This window comes from Zootermopsis nevadensis, unplaced genomic scaffold, assembly GCF_977971745.1.
Source record: "Zootermopsis nevadensis isolate Lab colony 2312 unplaced genomic scaffold, Znev_1.0 Znev_ptg000008l, whole genome shotgun sequence".
Taxonomy (NCBI): Eukaryota; Metazoa; Arthropoda; class Insecta; order Blattodea; family Termopsidae; genus Zootermopsis; species Zootermopsis nevadensis.
In genome coordinates this window covers 16,632,720-16,654,730 of record NW_028259140.1, presented here as the reverse complement: position 1 = coordinate 16,654,730, position 22,011 = coordinate 16,632,720, and the positions used below count along the sequence as shown (strand labels likewise).

Sequence of the window (22,011 nt, the reverse complement as noted above, 5' to 3'; positions counted from 1 at the left end):
CGAACGTAGCAACTCTAAGTTATCTTACCTTCTTCACACTACTTCCGTAATCCATGGTTGAAATAATACAGTCTTACACTTGTAAACAATATTATCACAATACAAGAAAGACTTATGATATCGAGGAGGGCCGCCAGATAACCGACAAGAAGCGTTGGATTAAGGGATGTGGCTACGATAGCCGACAACATTCCGTGATCACGGTCAAGTCATATATAATTATCGTCCGGGGAATTAATCTCCGTAAGGTTTCGCGGCTAGGGTAAATTATATACCTTCGTTTTCGTTAACAGGTATTCTTGAACAATTAGTACAGAAAGATTGTTATATTATAATAGTAGGTGACTTTTAACATAAATACTCAAGAAGATGGGTGTGACCACAGACAGTTACTAATTTTATAAATGCTTTTAATCTGACTACGATAATAAATATACACACTCCAATAACTGAAAGTATGGCAACAATTATAGACCAAATCATTACTAACATGCCTTCACACTGCTATTCCACTGATGTAATAAACAGCCTACTTTCAGATCACTATGCTCAATGTATAACTATTAATATGACTATACCACAACAAGTTAGATGCTATAGAGAGGCCAGCAATGTATTAGGCCTTTGCTCTTTAATACAAAATGAAACTTGGACTTGAGTGTTCTGGGAAAATGATGTAGAGAAAAAAATGGGATTCTTTCTCTAGTATTTTTAACTATAATTTTAATATAGCCTGTCCAAAAGTTAGAAGAAATATTGTAAGTGCTTAAATGTTCCTTGGATAAATAATGATGTTACTACAGCAAAAACAAAATTAAAAAACTTATATGATCTTAAATACAAAGTAATATTCAGGAACATAGAGACAAGTATAAAATATATAAAAAGGAATACAATGTAGTAATAAGAAATGCAAAAGCAAACTACATCCAGCACATTATTACTAGTGAAAATAACACTCCTAGAGTATTGTGGAAATTTGTAAATAGAGAAAGAGGCAGGAAATGAAACAATTACAAGTCCGAGCAGAATATGTAATATTTTTAATGGTACTTTCTTAGAAACTGTAAGTAAACTCATACTTGATAAAAATTTGATGACTCCACAAACTAGTAATAGTACAATAAGTATAAACAATTCGTTGGTCTTATTAGAAATAACAGAGACTGAATTGATTAAAGTAATTCAGAGTTTGGAGAATAAAAAATCAGCAGGACTTGATGATGTGTCTCCCTATTTATTAAAGAAATGTGTACCTTACATGATAAGACCACTATTAGAATTGATCAATGCATCTTCCCATCTACATTAAAAAAATCAGTTGTTAAACCAATTTACAAAAAAGGGGCGAAAGAAGATTCAAATAATTATCGTCTAATTACTCGTGTTCCAGCTCTTTCAAAGGTTCTGGAAAAGGTAATAGCTAATCAGCTAATTTCTTTCTTAGATAAACACAATATACTTAATAAATCTGTTTGGATTTAGGAAAAATAAATCTTCAAATGATGCAATTACTGCAATCATTGAAAATCTGAATAATAAAATATGCAATTGTGTACTATTAGATTTATCAAAAGCATTTGATTGTATTAAACATAACATCCTCATGGATAAATTATACCAATATGGAGTTCGTGGCATACCAAATAAGCTAATCAAATCCTATCTCTCAAACAGAACACAAGTAAAAGTCTCACATGTAGCAAACAATCAAATGAAAGAATACTTGTCAAGTTGCCTTCCTGTTAGATATGGAGTTCCTCAAGGTTCTGCCCTTAGTCCATTACTTTTTATTTTATATGTAAATGATATTCCACATGTAACAAAATGCAGAATATTAATGTGTGCTGATGACACATCAATATTGAATATGGGTCGGGATATGAATGAACTCCAAAAGGTAACTTTAGATAATAGACTTGGTAGAGCAGTATTTTGAGATAAATAATTTATCTATAAACCCAACTTAAAAAAATCACATTCTTTTCTGGACAAAACAATGTAGGCAGGAAAGTAATCTAATTTTTTTAATAAAGAACAAGGAAATAGTTAAAGTAAAAAGTAATAACTTCCTGGGGGTTGTGATTGATTGCACCCCGAGTTGGGAAGTACATATTGAAAGAATATGTAGAAGAATTAGCCGTAACCTATTTATAATTAATGGACTCTCTAAAATAATTAATCTAAATGAAAGAAGAATGTTGTATCATGGTTTGATTCATTTCTTTTTGTCTTACGCTATCGTCTCATATGGGGACAGAGTGCCAGAGTACTCACTGAACGAATTTTTACTCTTCAAAAAAGGGCAGTAAGGCACACAGCAGGTTTAAAACCAATGGAATCGTGGAGGGGATAGTTTGAGGCATTTAAAGATATTAACAGTATACTCGTTGTACATTGAAGAAACCATTTTATATGCAAAAGAAAAGTGTCTGCACTGTAAACAACAACTAAATACATATAACACAAGAAATAATAATGACTGTCATATATACGTACACAAGTTAGAACTTTACGAGAGTAAACCATAAGTAGCAGGTTGTCTTTTCTATAACAAACTGCCTACCACAATAAAACAAATAAAAAATAACAATCAGTTTAAGAAGGAATTGAAGGACTTTCTTATTAAGGGGTGTTATTATTCACTAGAAGACTTATCTTAATGAAGAATTTTCAAATATTGGCTACTGATAATCTATTGTATGTAATGCTAAATCTCCAATGGCATTATATCGTAATCGTTATAGTATTTTGATAATGTATAATATAGATTGACATATCCTATATCAATGTATTTTTGATCTACAGAAAAAATAAAATATTGTATTGTACAAACAATTTATTTTAGATAAATATTCAACACTGCAAGGTATGCAATGAGTTAAGAGAATTGTGCTTGTTACGCAAGGATTAAGTAACCATTACTCTTCCATTTGGCATTAAATTTAAATTAATGTAACATTAATTTCAGTGATTAAGCCAGCATTGAAAGATTCTATTTTGGGTCTCTCCTTGCACACTAGAATTTATTTCAATTGAAACTTATGACATATAGTAAATAGTTGCTACAACTACGCAGTCATATTTGTACGAAGTGTTGGTATTCATATTAAGATGTTTTCCACATCCTTGGCTTGTACTGTGAAGGATCTATGGAATATAAACATTGTTCCATCCACTTTTTATCCCAATCTTCTCTGCCTCTAAAATTTTTGTCATTAAGCCAATATTAAGCTAATAGGTTCTTACTCCATCGAAACAAATTCCAAGATAGAACATTCAATCAGGCAATGACCGGTCAGTTCCATTTCCTTTGTAATTTATTATTAATTATCATATCACTTGACACTATAAAGTCTGAGTAATTGACTGTTGTTAAATAAACCATAAATCAAAGGACTACATAATAGAAAGTGACCTCAAATGGTGAGATCTTACATTCTCAAAACAGCTAATACGAAATTGACTGTCTTCAGAGATGTAGCACCTTATAGTCTGCAATAAACTGAATGAGATTTTAGAGGTGCTTACTGACTTGAAAATCTGGATGACAAGTACACGAATACCCTAACAACACAAATAAAAAAGCAACTGCAGAATGACCTTGACTGATAGATGATGGAGATGTGAGAGTGAGATCATTGTTTTGTTCCCTACATCTTCCCAGGTCTTTTCAAGAATGTGTGGATCTCAATGTTTATCTGCATAGTTTCTTTTAAGGTTTGGATGGGTAAGTTGGATAATTATTTAGTTGAAATTTCTAGAGGCCAGTTTAACTCTCATAATTTTTCTAGAAAAGAACTGCGTTCCATCTCTTCAGTTTTACAATAACTTGTGTACAGTAATGGCTACATATTCCAAATATTTAAAAACAAGTAAAATCTAGTGTTATGTTACTGAACAAAGCAATCAAATATCAAAATATAATTTTTGTTCCTACTATGTCTTAACAGTCAAGAAATGAACGAACCTGGAACATACACTTACACACTGCACACGTGCATGAGGTGACACTTATTCAGGATCTTAGTGCAAAAAAATATTGTGATGATGACGACGACTACTATTTAGGCTGTCAACCATGATTTACTTAACAATCAATTTACGGTAGTCTACACACAGGAAAATTGGACAAAACAGTTGCTAAGACTCTTAACTCGTCAAGTACGTGACACAAACTCACTTCTGTCCCTGAATACTGTCTGTTCAGATGTTCCGGGACCCAAACTTGGCACCCTTCACAACACAGCCCTCGGCTCGCAGCACCACACTAGACTGCTCGATGGCTTCTTGCTCTCACTAGCTCACTATCTCGCTAGTTCCCTCACTGTCCACCACTTTACTGTTGCACACTGGGCCACGGTGGACCCACGCTGGACCAACAGCACTCGAGGAGGTGACTTTTATGTGCGGCAGTCAGTTCTTCGAACTTTCCAGGCTATGGATCTCCCATGTTCTCTTACCTAAAACTTCCTTTTAGCGAGGGAACACTACATCCTGGAACATTCCGTGATGACCACACCCATATCCCATATCCGCTAATAAAGGAGAGGAGTAGGGCGGCCACACCGCTGGAGTGCGAGTCATCTGCCCATTTGGCATCACATCACAATATCTTATATCTGACACGATCCAATGATGTCTCTGTAGACAAATCTGACAAAGGAAAGATAAAAGTAAAGTAAAGTTTGTCCCACTATACGCCATGTAGGCGCTTGGGGTGAGAGGAGGTATAGCTCCTACTAATTCTTAACCTCGTCACTAGAGGGGGGTGAGTGGTCAGCATCACGCCCCGCCGGCTTTACCCCCGGGAAAAGACACCGGTACCCATTGTAGAGGAGGCTGGGTGGGCCCCAGAGCCGGTCTGGACGCAGAGGCTAGAGGAAAAATCCTCTGCCCCCGTCGGGGATCGAACCCCGGCCGTCCAGCCCGTAGCTAGTCACTTTACTGACTGACCTATCAAGGAAAGATATATATATATATGGACACTATGTAATATATATTACAAAATCATTGATGATGAGAACACTCTACTTAGTGAATCCGCACGTCACAAATGTGGATCCTCTCCATGAGATATGCTTTGACGTGTCTTCAGAAGGCCCCTCTGACTGAATGATTTACTACAAACATCACAGGAATATTATTGCCGTCCACTGTGTATGCCTTGATGTCTCTTCACGTCCCCCTTGCACTGAGTGATTATTACATGCATTACAGGCATATGGATGTCCAGCATTATGCACACGCTGATGCACCTTAAGATGACTACTCAGAAAGAAAGATTAATTACCCACATCACAGCAATATCAGCGCTTACTGCCATATATACGTTGATGTATCTTGAGGTCCTCCTTACTAATGAATACTATATCACACACTTTGCAGTCTTATGGACGCTCACCACTATGTGTGGACAGATGTCTCTTCACATGATCTTTCCGACTGAATAATTCATTACACACATCGCAGTCTTATGGACGCTCACCACTATGTGTGGACAGATGTCTCTTCACATGATCTTTCCGACTGAATAATTCATTACACACATCGCAGTCTTATGGACGCTCACCACTATGTGTGGACAGATGTCTCTTCACATGATCTTTCCGACTGAATAATTCATTACACACATCGCAGTCTTATGGACGCTCACCACTATGTGTGGACAGATGTCTCTTCATATGATCTTTCCGACTGAATAATTCATTACACACATTGCAGTCTTATGGACGCTCACCACTATGTGTGGACAGATGTCTCTTCATATGATCTTTCCGACTGAATAATTCATTACACACATCGCAGTCTTATGGACGCTCACCACTATGTGTGGACAGATGTCTCTTCAGATGATCTTTCCGACTGAATAATTCATTACACACATCGCAGTCTTATGGACGCTCACCACTATGTGTGGACAGATATCTCTTCACATGATCTTTCCGACTGAATAATTCATTACACACATCGCAGTCTTATGGACGCTCACCACTATGTGTGGACAGATGTCTCTTCACATGATCTTTCCGACTGAATAATTCATTACACACATCGCAGTCTTATGGACGCTCACCACTATGTGTGGACAGATGTCTCTTCACATGATCTTTCCGACTGAATAATTCATTACACACATCGCAGTCTTATGGACGCTCACCACTATGTGTGGGCAGATGTCTCTTCACATGATCTTTCCGGCTGAATAATTCATTACACACATCGCAGTCTTATGGACGCTCACCACTATGTGTGGACAGATGTCTCTTCACATGATCTTTCCGACTGAATAATTCATTACACACATCGCAGTCTTATGGACGCTCACCACTATGTGTGGACAGATGTCTCTTCACATGATCTTTCAAACTGAATAATTTATTACACACATCGCAGTCTTATGGACGCTCACCACTATGTGTGGACAGATGTCTCTTCATATGATCTTTCCGACTGAATAATTCATTACACACATCACAGTCTTATGGACGCTCACCACTATGTGTGGACAGATGTCTCTTCATATGATCTTTCCGACTGAATAATTCTCTACACACATCGCAGTCTTATGGACGCTCACCACTATGTGTGGACAGATGTCTCTTCACATGATCTTTCCGACTGAATAATTCATTACACACATCGCAGTCTTATGGACGCTCACCACTATGTGTGGACAGATGTCTCTTCACATGATCTTTCCGACTGAATAATTCATTACACACATCGCAGTCTTATGGACGCTCACCACTATGTGAGGACAGATTTCTCTTCACATGATCTTTCCGACTGAATAATTCATTACACACATCGCAGTCTTATGGACGCTCACCACTATGTGAGGACAGATGTCTCTTCATATGATCTTTCCGACTGAATAATTCATTACACACATCGCAGTCTTATGGACGCTCACCACTATGTGTGGACAGATGTCTCTTCACATGATCTTTCCGACTGAATAATTCATTACACACATCGCAGTCTTATGGACGCTCACCACTATGTGTGGACAGATGTCTCTTCACATGATCTTTCCGACTGAATAATTCATTACACACATCGCAGTCTTATGGACGCTCACCACTATGTGAGGACAGATGTCTCTTCATATGATCTTTCCGACTGAATAATTCATTACACACATCGCAGTCTTATGGACGCTCACCACTATGTGTGGACAGATGTCTCTTCACATGATCTTTCCGACTGAATAATTCATTACACACATAGCAGTCTTATGGACGCTCACCACTATGTGTGGACAGATGTCTCTTCACATGATCTTTCCGACTGAATAATTCATTACACACATCGCAGTCTTATGGACGCTCACCACTATGTGTGGACAGATGTCTCTTCATATGATCTTTCCGACTGAATAATTTATTACACACATCGCAGTCTTACGGACGCTCACCACTATGTGTGGACAGATGTCTCTTCATATGATCTTTACAACTGAATAATTTATTACACACATCGCAGTCTTATGGACGCTCACCACTATGTGTGGACAGATGTCTCTTCACATCATCTTTCCGACTGAATGATTTGTTACACACATCACAGGTATAAGGACGCTCTCCACTATGTATGCGTTGATGTATCTTCAGATGAGTCCTCTGATTGAATGATTTGTTACACACATCACAGGTATAAGGACATTCTCCACTATGTATGCGTTGATGTTTCTTCAGATTACTTCTCTCACCGAATGATTTATTACATACATCACAGGTATAAGGACATTCTCCAGTATGTATGCGTTGATGTTTCTTCAGATTACTTCTCTCACCGAATGATTTATTACATACATCACAGGTATAAGGACATTCTCCACTATGTATGCGTTGATGTGTCTTCAGATTACTTCTGTCACTGAATGATTTGTTACACACATCACAGGTATAAGGACGCTCTCCACTATGTATGCGTTGATGTAACTTCAGAGTACTTCTCCCACTGAATGATTTATTACATACATCACAGGTATGAGGACGCTCTCCTGTATGTATGCGTTGATGTATCTTCAGATTACTTCTCTGATTGAATGATTTGTTACACACATCACAGGTATAAGGACATTCTCCACTATGTATGCGTTGATGTTTCTTCAGATTACTTCTCCCACTGAATGATTTATTACATACATCACAGGTATGAGGACGCTCTCCTGTATGTATGCCTTGATGTATCTTCAGATTACTTCTCTGATTGAATGATTTGTTACACATATCACAGGTATAAGGACATTCTCCACTATGTATGCGTTGATGTTTCTTCAGATTACTTCTCCCACTGAATGATTTATTACATACATCACAGGTATGAGGACATTCTCCTGTATGCATGCTTTGATGGTTCTTTACAGTATTCTGACTGAGTGCTCTATCGTAGATATCATTTGAATGTGGATGATCTTCACCATGCATAAGTTCATGTTGATTCAATGGACTCTGTTAAAAAAAGGAAAATATATTGAAATAAACAAAATGGAAAGAAATAAGTTGAAAGTAAGGTGTAAAATGTCAATAAGTATTACATAAAAGCAGTCCAATTACAGGACCACAATTTATTGGAAGGTCTGCTATATAATCCAAAAATCATGTGCCCTCCTCGAAAACAGGTTAAAAACAGCTCATTGAGTATGGAATGTGACGACAGTCTCCAGCATTTGAATCCAAACCTGAGTCTCAAAATTCAAATTATGCTGAAACCTTGAATATTGGTCACTCAGGTCATTTAGTTCTTACCCTGTAGTACGTCTGCATCTGAACTTGTAGGTGAACAATTTTTTTAGTCATTGAGATGGCAAGATGTTATGAATGTGCCACTACATTTAGATTCTGGTTAGTTGTACAAAGCTAATTTTCTAGTCTGGCCTGGAGTTTGACACACATCAACTGGACTGTTTAATAATATAAGGATATTTACTAGGTTCAAGAGTGTTATGTCTTGGAAGCATACAATAGCATAAATTCACTTAAGCCAAGTGTACTCCCCAGAATCTCATTCCATAACTTCCAAACTCAAGGTTTTTTTACCAAGACATGCACGTTCTTAGAAGAACTCCTGAAAATTCATTACACTATACTCACCTCACATTCAGCCTTTATTGTTGGAAATGTTATTTGCACAGGATCCTCTTCCTCTTTTATATCTGTCACACCTTCAACTTTTACTTTGATCAGCTGACTTCCATCATGAGGAGAAATTAGACATGTTTCACTACATGAATCCAATACAACTTCCTGTAAATTGATGCAGTTCTGTAAAACAGCCATCACGCATAATAAGTATCTCAATTTTATCACAAGGAAATGTTTGGGTACTTGGAAAAACCATTAAAGAATAAAGGTTCAAAATGAAATGATAACCACAATATACACCCAAGATACAAGCAAAATACGGGAATATATCATTCACTGCTCTATAAAAACACAAGAAATTCCGTGAAAAGTTCTTGAGAAGCTAATAGTTGCTTAATTGACCAAGAAATCACCTTGATGATGGAGCAAGTAAGCAGCTGTGAAACATCAGTAACTTTTTTAGTTTACATGGCACAGCAGCCCAGAGAAAGGTCATATTCAAAATATAGTTTATTTCCATGTTTATGGTCTCAGAAACTGGGTGGGAAGAATAAAGGTTTCCAAACTGAACGGTAGCAAGTATTCCTCAATTTGAATCTGCTCTTCATTCCTCAGAAAAGAAACTCAAGCCAACCTGAGCCCCTGCCCATCACAGCCCTTGTGTCTATGTATGTACACACACATGAACAAACAATCACAAAAATTTACCTGGAAAAAAAAAAGCTTACCCTGGGTTCAGCCTTCATTGTGGAAATTGCTGATGGTATGTAAACCTTTTCAGTTTGCAGGCCAGTGGAATGTTCTTCACTCAAAACATCCTCATCATTTTCTACTGAGATTATATCAACATTCTGCAATAAAAACATAAATTACACATAACTCATTCAGATGATACAGTTCTTATGAATTAAATTCATGTGCAAAAAGGAGACAGTTAGCAGGATATAGCAGATTCCACATTGGAACTTCTGAAATTCTGATATCATAAATGCGGGGATTCAGAAATGGAATAGGGGTTGCCCACAAACTGACAAAGTATTTTCAGGATAAACAGCTATCTCACAAGTCTCTTTCACAACAAAGCTGCTGAAACATGAGAATCTGTGGCTATATTGTATGCCGTAAGAAAATAAATTAGCCTTGTTTGCTGAAGCACGGACTTTACAAGTAACCTACGGCTATAATGCCAAGATACAAGGCTTGTTAAGCAAGTACCCCACATTAAGTCCTGATGCATACAGCTCTTTCACTCTGTAGTTACATTTTTTAAGTAAGTTTTATGGTTGCTTGGTGAAGCACATCAATGGATCATACAAAATATCTACTCTAATCTGACTCATATTACTGTCTTCCTCTTATCACCTAGTAAGTGCAAGATAATGGATACATACACACAATTCAATTTAGGCTATGCAATGTGATCCAGTACTGACGATTTGGTGACTGCAGGAGCATAAGAGGTCAAATTTATTAAGCAGCAAAAATGTTGTTTCTTTATACCTGCTGCATGCAAATGAGCATTGAACACTCTCAAAACTGGATGTCATAATAAGACTGGCTTATACTGTAAGAATGCAAGCACATACATGCATGTAAGTGCATATGCAAATAAGAAACACAAAAATCAGCCGAAAACAAAGTTTACCTTGGGTTCAGTCTTTACTATGGATGGTACGTAAAACTCATCAGGTATCATGACACTGGAATCATCTTCACCAACATCTTCCGTTTTGATTATGTCAACATTCTGCAGTAAAATTATCAATTAAACATAATGATTTCAGATAATACAGTTCACGTGCTCTAAAGACATGCGGCAAAGCGGATTCCAAGCTGCTATTTTTAAAATTATGTTAAATGCAAGGCTTCAAAAATATAACAGGGAATTCTCTCAAAGTAACATCAAGTCTGTTCAGGTTAAATTCTATCTCACTATTATTTCTCATATTAAAAATTATGAAACGTGAGAAATTTTGTGCGCTGCAAGAAACCTCTCTAACCTTGTGTTGCTGGAACAAGAAATTGAAAAGATCTTACTGCAGTAAAGGCAAAGAACATAGCCTGTTAAGAAAGTACCCCACATACACAACTCTTTAAGCGTTACATTTCTTAAGTAAGCTTCATGGTTGGTCAATTAAGCATTGTATATAAGATACTAATTCGTTTCAACTGGACACAGTTAAAGTAGTTTTGTCCTGTTCTGCATAATTGAGAAATGTGACAAACTCTACTTAATAATTACAATGTTGAATTTCTTAATGTTCCTATGAGTTAGTTTCACCTATTGTAATGGAAAAAACTTATTAAGCTATGATTATGTGAACGTCAGCAGAGTGACACATGCATGAGATGAAAGTTATATGGGCTTACTCAATCTCACTGAAATATATTACTTGAAATTCACAATATGAACACAATAAACCCATCTAATGTACAAATATTCCTGTAGACTTGAAGAGACAGAAATTAAAAAATAACACATTCTTCTCACAAAATAATTAGCTTCCTGGTCATGTAAATTCAGTGAGTGAGTTAGATTTCATGAAGTTCTCACAGCAACGAGCAACTAATGTTTCAGAGATACTAGCTGCCTCTATCGTCATTGCCCTGATAATGGATGCAGCAAGTCCTCTGAAATGTCAGTACACTCCTACGAGACTACACAGTGCTACAACACAGAAGACAGTTCAGTGAATAAGTTGATCGATTACATTAATTTTCATACATAGACACTCACCGAGGTCTCCTTCAGAGATGGAATTGCATCACATCTCTGCAGTATGATTCGTGGTACTCTTGTTAACCTGGAATATCTCTCCATGTTCTGAAAGGAAACATACTGATTACATGAAGTGTTTAAAGATACAAAGTTCAATGGTAAAATTGATTTATTTCTAATAGGCATTCACCCTTCATTCAGACATACTGCAACTTCAATAACTTGACCCTAGACCACCACTTATCGGACTTCTTTAATAATACAACAGAGACTGACCGGTCTAATGGATGGAGGAAAAAAAGACATGGTTTATTAAAATATGTGACATATCAGAAAGGTCATGCCTGAAAAGGAATGCTCAAAAGTTTACAAAATCACAATGAGAAGTGACAGAAAATATGATCTAAGGCGACCAAACTGCAGAATAATAAGATTAGTAACATCACACACTCCAAAGCCACTTGCTCCTGACACTTTCGTGTGAAAACGTGGCAACAGTAAAAGAGATATTTCAGTTATCTGAAGGCTGTGCTAATGCACGTGCAGAAGTGGAAAAGTAAGAATGAACAATATGACTTTTTATCAACTGAAAACTTGTCAATCTAGAGAGAGGAGGAGAAACTATATACTTCATTACAAAACAGCAACATAATTATAAGTATTAAAAGACATTAACAATTTCCACCTTCCAGAATAATGTCCATGTTATTAAAACTGACAACCTTCATCTCAAACAATCATAAATAAAGTAATCTCTTAATTATCTGGATATTGCTGATCAAAAGTACCCCTCTAATAACACTTTTCACAGTTATATTACCCTGATGCATGCTTAACATTAGTCTGGGTGATAAGTAATCTAAGCAGCCACAACTAATGCGCCAACACACAGCACTCACTTTCACAACGCCCATCCCAATACAACTTAAAGGACACATCTGTGACTAGTTTTGCTAATTATCTCTTCCGTTCAAATTTTAGAACTACAATATTCTGTGCATTTCTATTCTCCACTGTCTGTGATACATGACCCTGAATAAAAACTTCCAGTCCTCCAGGAAGATGGGGGTTGGGCATTGGGCTAACAACCCAATTCTGGAAAAGCTGACGTTCAGACACTCTTGAGACGAGGCCTCGGAAACATGATCCCGTTGTAGACGACATGGAAAACGGAAAAAGGACATGATTTTGGCTACACGGAACATCAGATGCTTACGAATACCAGGCGCTTTGGCAAGGCTCAAGGAAGAACTAGGCAAATATAAAGTTGATAATGCTGCAGTGCAAGAGATGAGGTGGAATGGAAGTGGCATTATGGACTCTGGCGAGTATATGGTTTGCTACAGTGGGCACGTAACAAGAGCAGAGTTTGGAACTGGCTTCTTGGTACATAGAAGTGTTAAAAACAATCATTGACTTCATACCAGTTCATGAGAGTATGTGTACATTAAGAATCAGAGGAAGATTTTTCAACTCAACCTTAATCTGCATTCATGCGCCCACAGAAGACAAGGAGGATGAGCAATAGAATCATTTCTATGTAAGACTAAATAACATCTATATGAAGGCCCCGAAAAGTGACATAAAACTAGTTATCGGTGACTTCAAAGCTCAAATAGGGAAAGATCATGCAATGGCCCCAAACGTACATACAGAAATTATCTTCCCAATACACAAAAAAGGCAGCAATTTAGACTGCGGGAATTACTGAGGGATCTCACTCCTCAACGTCACCTATAAAATATTTGCAGCAGTATTATCGAAGCGCCTGCAGCTTTATGTTGAAGATTGTTTAGGAGACTACCAGTGTGGTTTTAGGAAAAACCGATCAACAATTGACCATATTCATTGCCTTAGAACTACACTGAAGAAGACAAGTGAACAAAACATCAAAGTAAATCAACTATATATCGACTTCAAACAGGCCCACGATAGAATAGATAGAAATCAGCTAATAGAAATAATGAGAGAATTCGGATTTCCTGCAAAGTTAGTAAGATTGGTGAAAATGACCCTGACAAATACTTGCAATAAGGTGAAAATACAAGGTAGGGTCTCTGACAGCTTTGAAACAGTGGCCGGCTTATGACAGGGCGACCCTCTGTCTACACAGCTATTTAACATTTGTCTAGAAAAGGTCATTAGAGCAATCAAAACAAACCCTGGAGGACACATCCTTAATAGAACCTGTCAGATACTCGCATACGCAGATGATTTGGTGCCGCTGGGAGGAAGCATGAAGTACCTCACAGAACCAGTGGAAGAGATAATTACTGCACCCAAGAAAGTACACCCAGAGATTAACAACACCAAAAGCAAGTACATGCTGAACAAGACGAGCGGAATCAATGAACCTGGGGTTGTAGAGATTGCTGGGAGGGAATTTGAAAGGGGGGAGTCTATCAAATATCTAGGCTCCTTCATCACAAGCTGTAATGACATCCTCACAGAAATAAAAGCAAGAATCGCTGCGGGTAACAAATGCTACTATGCTCTAGGCCAGTTCTCAGGAAAAGGTATATCCACCAAAACCTTAAAGTGCGGTTGTACACTACTATAATACGACCTATAGTATTGTACGGATCTGAATGCTGGACTTTAACATCTCTAGCTGAAAGATGCTTATGTCCTGGGAAAGGAAGATTTTAAGGCAGATTTTTGGTCCAATATGTGACAATGAGAATTAGAATGAATATTGAGCTGGAGAAGCTGTTCAAAAGCTCAGATATTGTAGCTGTAATAAAGTCGAGAAGAATAGAATGGCTTGGACATATACTCCGAATGAGTGATGATAGAGGATGTAAGATGATCATCAATAGTAAACCTCCTGGCAAATTAAAGAAAGGAAGACCGAAAGTCCAGTGGAGCGAAGACGTGGAGTCTGATCTTAAACAAATGGGTGTAAGAGGCTATAGAAGAAAAGCTCAGAATAGCAAAGACTGGGCATCGATCACAAGAGAAGCCAAGGCTACACTGAAAGGGTCATAGTGCTACGGAAGAAGAACATTTGATGAACTGAATAAAAGAAGGTGATAGACAATTAATAATATCCAAATAAAATATTATAATAATATAAAGTTCTACATTATGCAATTTGCTCCACCCTCATGTTACAACCCGACATGTGCCCAATTTTCCTCAGCAGTTTCTTCTCAAACACTCTGAAAGTATATGACATTTGAGGTTTTCACAGTAGTGAAAATGCCACCTGTACTACTACACAGCATCATAACCTAAAAAACCAAGTCAACACTATGAATCCAATTTCTTCCCTTAGGGTGAGAGTCAAAGACACATTCATATAAAACAAGACAAATAACAGTGTTTATACTTTAACCCTTATGATTTTACACACTTATCAGTAAGATTAAACATACTTAACTACGTTGTAAAAAGCTAAAACTTAACACAGAAGTTTATATGTTTCTATACACTAGCTCAATCAGATGACAAATTACAAATGATGCAAACAAAACACATATTTGCAAATATATATAAAAACTCAATCACAAATGGCAACAGACAAACAGTAAAGTTACAACAAATCATGGTCATAACACAAGACAAACAGAATTTATTTATATTCCATAGATCCTTCATAGGCCTAAGCTGGGGATGTATAGAACATGTTACAGCACAAATACAATACTTGTTTGTAATACAAATATAAATTATATAGTTATGACAGTGATTTAGTCAACTACAGCAAAAATACACATGGAAGCATGACCTCTAATGCTTACATTTACTTATAATAGCTGAGAATTTTTGGTAAATTATTCAATGGAGTACGAGTGAGATACGAAAATCTGTTAGAGCTTGCTTAGACTTATTTATATTTCAATCCGGACTTTATATAATGGGAGGAAGATTTCTGCATAGCTTAATTACAGTACAGTAAACTTCTTGCTGATATTTACTGAGATTAGTGTTTGGCACAAGAAGGTTATAATACTACCTTGTACTTACTTTTTACTTTATCATAAAGATGCGTCTCTGCTATCAAACTTGTACTTGAAATTAAAACTATAATACTTTCAGAAACAGTAGAATTAACTTATTGAGTTTCGAACACACAGAAAACCAAATTAATTTATTCACATTACCCTGATCCTCCCACTGTAATTCACGCACACATTGTACAACTGTGGATTTGTAGCAATCACGTCGATTAGAAATTACAGCCTTCGTCTATAATGCACAGTGTAAGAGTCTCAGATATATTTCTATTCTATTCTACCTTCATAAAAGCTGAAAGATGAGCAAGGTTTCCTTTTTAGCCCATTAATTTCAATCCAACACAGCGCTAAGTAAGGGTACGCCACACTGCACGCCTTTCGCTTGGCGGGAACGTGATTGTAACAAACAACAGAAACCAAGGGTCTAGTACGCGACTGTAATCTTAGACTTGCAAGGAATGTAGCAACTCCCAAGCATTAAAGACTGAAGCTATCTTTCCTTCTTCACACTACATCTGTAATCCATGGTTGAAAAGAATACAGTCTTACACTTGTAAACAATATTATCACAATACAAGAAAGACTGATAATACCGAGGAGGGCCGCCAGATAACCGACAAAAAGCGTTGGCTAAGGGATGTGGCTACGAATGCCTTCAACATTCCGTGGTCTGGTGCAGGTCACAGTTAATTATCTTCTGGCGAATTAATCTGAGTAAGGTTTCGCGGCTGGGGTAAATTATATACCTTCGTTTTCGTTAACAGGTATTCTTGAACAATTAGTACAGAAAGATTGTTATATTAAAATAGTAGGTGATTTTAACATAAATACTCAAGAAGATGGGTGTGACCACAAACAGTTACTAATGTTATAAATGCTTTTAATCTGACTACAACAATAAATATACCCACTCCAATAACTGAAAATATGGCAACAATTATCATTACTAACATGCTTTCACACTGTGATTCCACTGATGTAATGAACAGCCTAATTTCAGATCACTATGCTGAAAGAGTGAATTCTGTGTGATAGTCAATGTCGGAAAAGTTCTTAGGACATGTTTCAGAAGCTCAGAAATAAAACTGAGCTATTTACAGCATTCCTCCAAACTACCACACCAGATATCTTGGCCATATCTGAACATGGTCTTAAAGATGATGAAATAATTCTATGTACATTAGAAGGTTACACTGTAGATTCACACTTTTGTAGAAAAGAACATAAAGGGGGTGGGATAGCTATTTATGGTTCTAAGAATTTATTACAATATAAAACAGTGAAATGGATTACAGAAAAAGTATAGAAAAGACTTTTGAGGTTGCTGGTAAGATCTAACAAAGAAAGAAATAATAATAATTATTATTTCATTATATCAATCTCCAAGTGGTGTATTACATGAATTTTTCATACAGGTAACAGGTATTCTTGAGCAATTAGTACAGAAAGATTGTTATATTATAATAGTAGGTGATTTTAACATAAATACTCAAGAAGATGGGTGTGACCACAAACAGTTACTAATCTTTTAATCTGACTATGACAATAAATATACCCACTCCAATAACTGAAAGTATGGCAACAATTATCATTACTAACATGCTTTCACACTGCTATTCCACTGATGTAATGAACAGCCTACTTTCAGATCACTATGCTCAATGTATAACTATTAATATGACTATACCACAACAAATTAGATGCTATAGAGAGGCCAGCAATGTGTCAGAAGCCAATGTATTAGGCCTTTGCACTTTAATACAAAATGAAACTTGGACTTAAGTGTTCTGGGAAAATGATATAGAGAAAAAAATGAGATTCTTTCTCTAGTATTTTTAACTATAATTTTAATATAACCTGTCCAAAAGTTAGAAGAAATATTGTAAGTGCTTATATGTTCCTTGGATAAATATTGATGTTACTACAGCAAGAACAAAATCAAAAAACTTATATGATCTTAAATGCAAAGTAAGATTCAGGAACATAGAGACAAGTATAAAATATATAAAAAGGAATACAATGTAGTAATAAAAAATGCAAAAGCAAACTACATCCAGCACATCATAACTAGTGCAAATAACACTCCTAGAGTATTGCGGAAATTTGTAAATAGAGAAAGAGGCTCTTGACTTGCAATATTCACCTGCAAGCAGGAAATGAAACAGTTACAAGTCCGAGCAGAATATGTAATATTTTTAATGGTACTTTCTTAGAAACTGTAAGTAAACTCATACTTGATAAAAATTTGATGCCTCCACAAACTAGTAATAGTACAATAAGTATAAACAATTCATTGGTCTTATTAGAAATAACAGAGACTGAATTGATTAAAGTAATTCAGAGTTTGGAGAATAAAAAATCAGCAGGACTTGATGACGTATCTCCCTATTTATTAAAGAAATGGGTACCTTACATGATAAGACCACTATTAGAATTGTTCAATGCATCAATTAGAGAAGGCATTTTCCCATCTACATTAAAAAAATCAGTTGTTAAACCAATTTACAAAAAAGGGGCGAAAGAAGATCCAAATAATTATAGACTAATTACTCGTGTTCCAGCTCTTTCAAAGGTAATAGCTAATCAGCTAATTTCTTTCTTAGATAAACACAATATACTTAATAAATGTCAGTTTGGGTTTACGAAAAATAAATCTTCAAATGATGCAATTGCTGCAATCATTGAAAATATAATTGAAAACCTGAATAATAAAATAAAGTGCAATTGTGTACTATGAGATTTATCAAAAGCATTTGATTGTACTGAACATAACACCCTCATGGATAAATTATACCAATATGGAGTTCGTGGCATACCAAATAAGCTAATCAAATCCTATCTCACAAACAGAACACAAGTAAAAGTCTCACATGTAGCAAACAATCAAATGAAAGAATACTTGTCAAGTAGCCTTCCTGTTAGATATGGAGTTCCTCAAGGATCTGCCCTTGGTCCATTACTTTTTATTTTATATATAAATGATATTCCACATGTAACAAAATGCAGAATATTAATGTGTGCTGATGACACATCAATACTGAACATGGGTCGGGATATGAATGAACTCCAAAAGGTAACCTTAGATAATACAGACATGGTAGAGCAGTATTTTGAGATAAATAATTTATCTATAAACCCAACTTAAAAAAATCACATTCTTTTCTGGACAAAACAATGTAGGCAGGAAAGTAATCTAATTTTTTTAATAAAGAACAAGGAAATAGTTAAAGTAAAAAGTAATAACTTCCTGGGGGTTGTGATTGATTGCACCCCAAGTTGGGAAGTACATATTGAAAGAATATGTAGAAGAATTAGCCGTAACCTATTTATAATTAATGGACTCTAAAATAATTAATCTAAATGAAAGAAGAATGTTGTATCATGGTTTGATTCATCCCTTTTTGTCTTACGCTATCGTCTTATATGGGGACAGAGTGCCAAAGTACTCACTCGACAAATTTTTACTCTTCAAAAAAGGGCAGTAAGGCACACAGCAGGTTTAAAACCAATGGAATCGTGGAGGGGATAGTTTGAGGCATTTAAAGATATTAACAGTATACTCGTACATTGAAGGAACCATTTTATATGCAAAAGAAAAGTGTGTCTGCACTGTAAACAACTATATACATATAACACAAGAAATAATAATGACTATCATAAATACGCACACAAGTTAGAACTTTATAAGAGTAAACCATAAGTAGCAGGTTGTCTTTTCTATAACAATAAAACAAATAAAAAATAACGATCAGTTTAAGAAGGAATTGAAGGACTTTCTTATTAAGGGGTGTTATTATTCACTAGAAGACTTATCTTAATGAAGAATTTTCAAATATTGGCTACTGATAATCTATTGTATGTAATGCTATATCTCCAATGGGATTATATCGTAATCGTTATAGTATTTTGATAATGTATAATATAGATTGATATATCCTATATCAATGTATTTTTGATCTAGAGAAAAAATAAAATATTGTATTGTACAAACAATTTATTTTAGATAAATATTCAACACTGCATGGTATGCAATGAGTTGAGAGAATTGTGATTGTTACGCAAGGATTAAGTAACCATTACTCTTCCATTTGGCATTAAAACTTAAATTAATGTAACATTAATTTCAGTGATTAAGCCAGCATTGAAAGATTCTATTTTGGGTCACTCCTTGCACACTAGAATTTATTTAAATTGAAACTTATGATATATTGTAAATAGTTGCTACAACTACGCAGTCATATTTGTACGAAGTGTTGGTATTCATATTAAGATGTTTTCCACATCCTTGGCTTGTACTATGAAGGATCTATGGAATATAAACATTGTTCCATCTACATTTTATCCCAATCTCCTCTGCCTCTGAAATGTTTTTCATTAAGCCAATATTAAGCTAATAGGTTCTTACTCCATCGAAACAAATTCCAAGATAGAACATTCAATCAGGCTATGACCGGTCAGTTCCATTTCCTTTGTAATTTATTATTAATTATCATATCACTTGACACTATAAAGTCTCAGTAATTGACTGTTGTTAAATAAACCATAAATCAAAGGACTACATAATAGAAAGTAACCTCAAATGGTGAGATCTTACATTCTCAAAACAGCTAATACGAAATTGACTGTCTTCAGAGATGTAGCACCTTATAGTCTGCAATAAACTGAATGAGATTTTAGAGGTGCTTAAAAAAAAAAAAGTTTGTCCCACTATACGCCATGTAGGCGCTTGTGGGGAGAGGAGGTATAGCTCCTCTCTTCCTTGACCTCGGCACTAGATGGGGGTGAGTGGTCAGCATCACGCCCCGGCCGGCTTTACCCCCGGGAAAGTACCCCGGTACCCATTGTAGAGGAGGCTGGGTGGGCCCCAGAGCCGGTCTGGACGCAGAGGCTAGAGGAAAAATCCTCTGCCCCCGTCGGGGATCGAACCCCGGCCGTCCAGCCCGTAGCTAGTCACTATACTGACTGAGCTATCCCGGCAACTGCAGAATGACCTTGGCTGATAGATGATGAAGATGTGAGAGTGAGATCATTGTTTTGATCCCTACATGTTCCCAGGTCTTTTCAAGAATGTGTGGATCTCACTGTCTATCTGCATAGTTTCTTTTAAGGTTAGGATGGGTAAGTTGGATAATTATTTAGTTGAAGTTTCTAGAGGCAAGTTGAACTCTTATAATTTTTCTAGAAAAGAACTGTGTTCCATCTCTTCAGTTTTACAATAACTTATGTACAGTAATGGCTACATATTCCCTCTGACTGAATGATTTACTACAAACATCACAGGAATAAGGACGCCGTCCACAGTGTATGCCTTGATGTCTCTTCACGTCCCCCTTGAACTGAATGATTATTACGTGCATTACAGGCATATGGACATTCAGAATTATGCACACGCTGATGCACCTTAACATGACTGCTCAGAGAGAAAGATTGATTACCAACATCACAGCAATATCAGCGCTTACTGCCATATATACGTTGATGTATCTTGAGGTCCTCCTTACTAATGAATACTCTATTACACACATCACAGTCTTATGGATGCTCACCACTATGAGTGGACAGATGTCTCTTCACATGATCTTTCCGACTGAATAATTTATTACACACATCACAGTCTTATGGACACTCACCACTATGTGAGGACAAATGTCTCTTCACATGATCTTTCCGACTGAATAATTTATTACACACATCGCAGTCTTAAGGACACTCACCACTATGTGTGGACAGATGTCTATTCACATGATCTTTCCGACTGAATAATTTATTATACACATCGCAGTCTTATGGACGCTCACCACTACATGTGGACAGATGTCTCTTCATATGATATTTCCGACTGAATGATTTATTACACACATCGCACTCTTATGGACGCTCACCACTATGTGTGGACAGATGTCTCTTCACATGATCTTTCCGACTGAATAATTTATTACACACATCGCAGTCTTATGGACACTCACCACTATGTGAGGACAGATGTCTCTTCACATGATCTTTCCGACTGAATGATTTATTACACACATCGCACTCTTATGGACGCTCACCACTATGTGTGGACAGATGTCTCTTCACATGATCTTTCCGACTGAATGATTTATTACACACATCGCAGTCTTATGGACGCTCACCACTATGTGAGGACAGATGTCTCTTCACATGATATTTCCGACTGAATGATTTATTACACACATCGCAGTCTTATGGACACTCAGCACTATGTGAGGACAGACGTCTC

At 36.4% G+C, this 22,011-nt stretch overlaps 1 protein-coding gene across 1 annotated transcript in view; it reads right to left on the bottom strand.

Moving 5' to 3' along the window:
* Positions 1 to 1,933: 1,933 nt before the first annotated feature.
* Positions 1,934 to 22,011, bottom strand: part of LOC147874552 (uncharacterized) — a 56,175-nt gene continuing 36,097 nt past the window's right edge. Inside the window, exons 6-10 of the mRNA XM_087345292.1 lie at positions 11,830 to 11,916; positions 10,738 to 10,839; positions 9,821 to 9,943; positions 9,102 to 9,272; positions 1,934 to 8,459 (exon numbers count right to left, since the gene is read on the bottom strand). Of these exons, the coding sequence (XP_087201418.1) occupies positions 7,491 to 8,459; positions 9,102 to 9,272; positions 9,821 to 9,943; positions 10,738 to 10,839; positions 11,830 to 11,916 (1,452 nt within the window). The 3' untranslated portion in view covers positions 1,934 to 7,490. The remainder of the gene's footprint in view (positions 8,460 to 9,101; positions 9,273 to 9,820; positions 9,944 to 10,737; positions 10,840 to 11,829; positions 11,917 to 22,011) is intronic.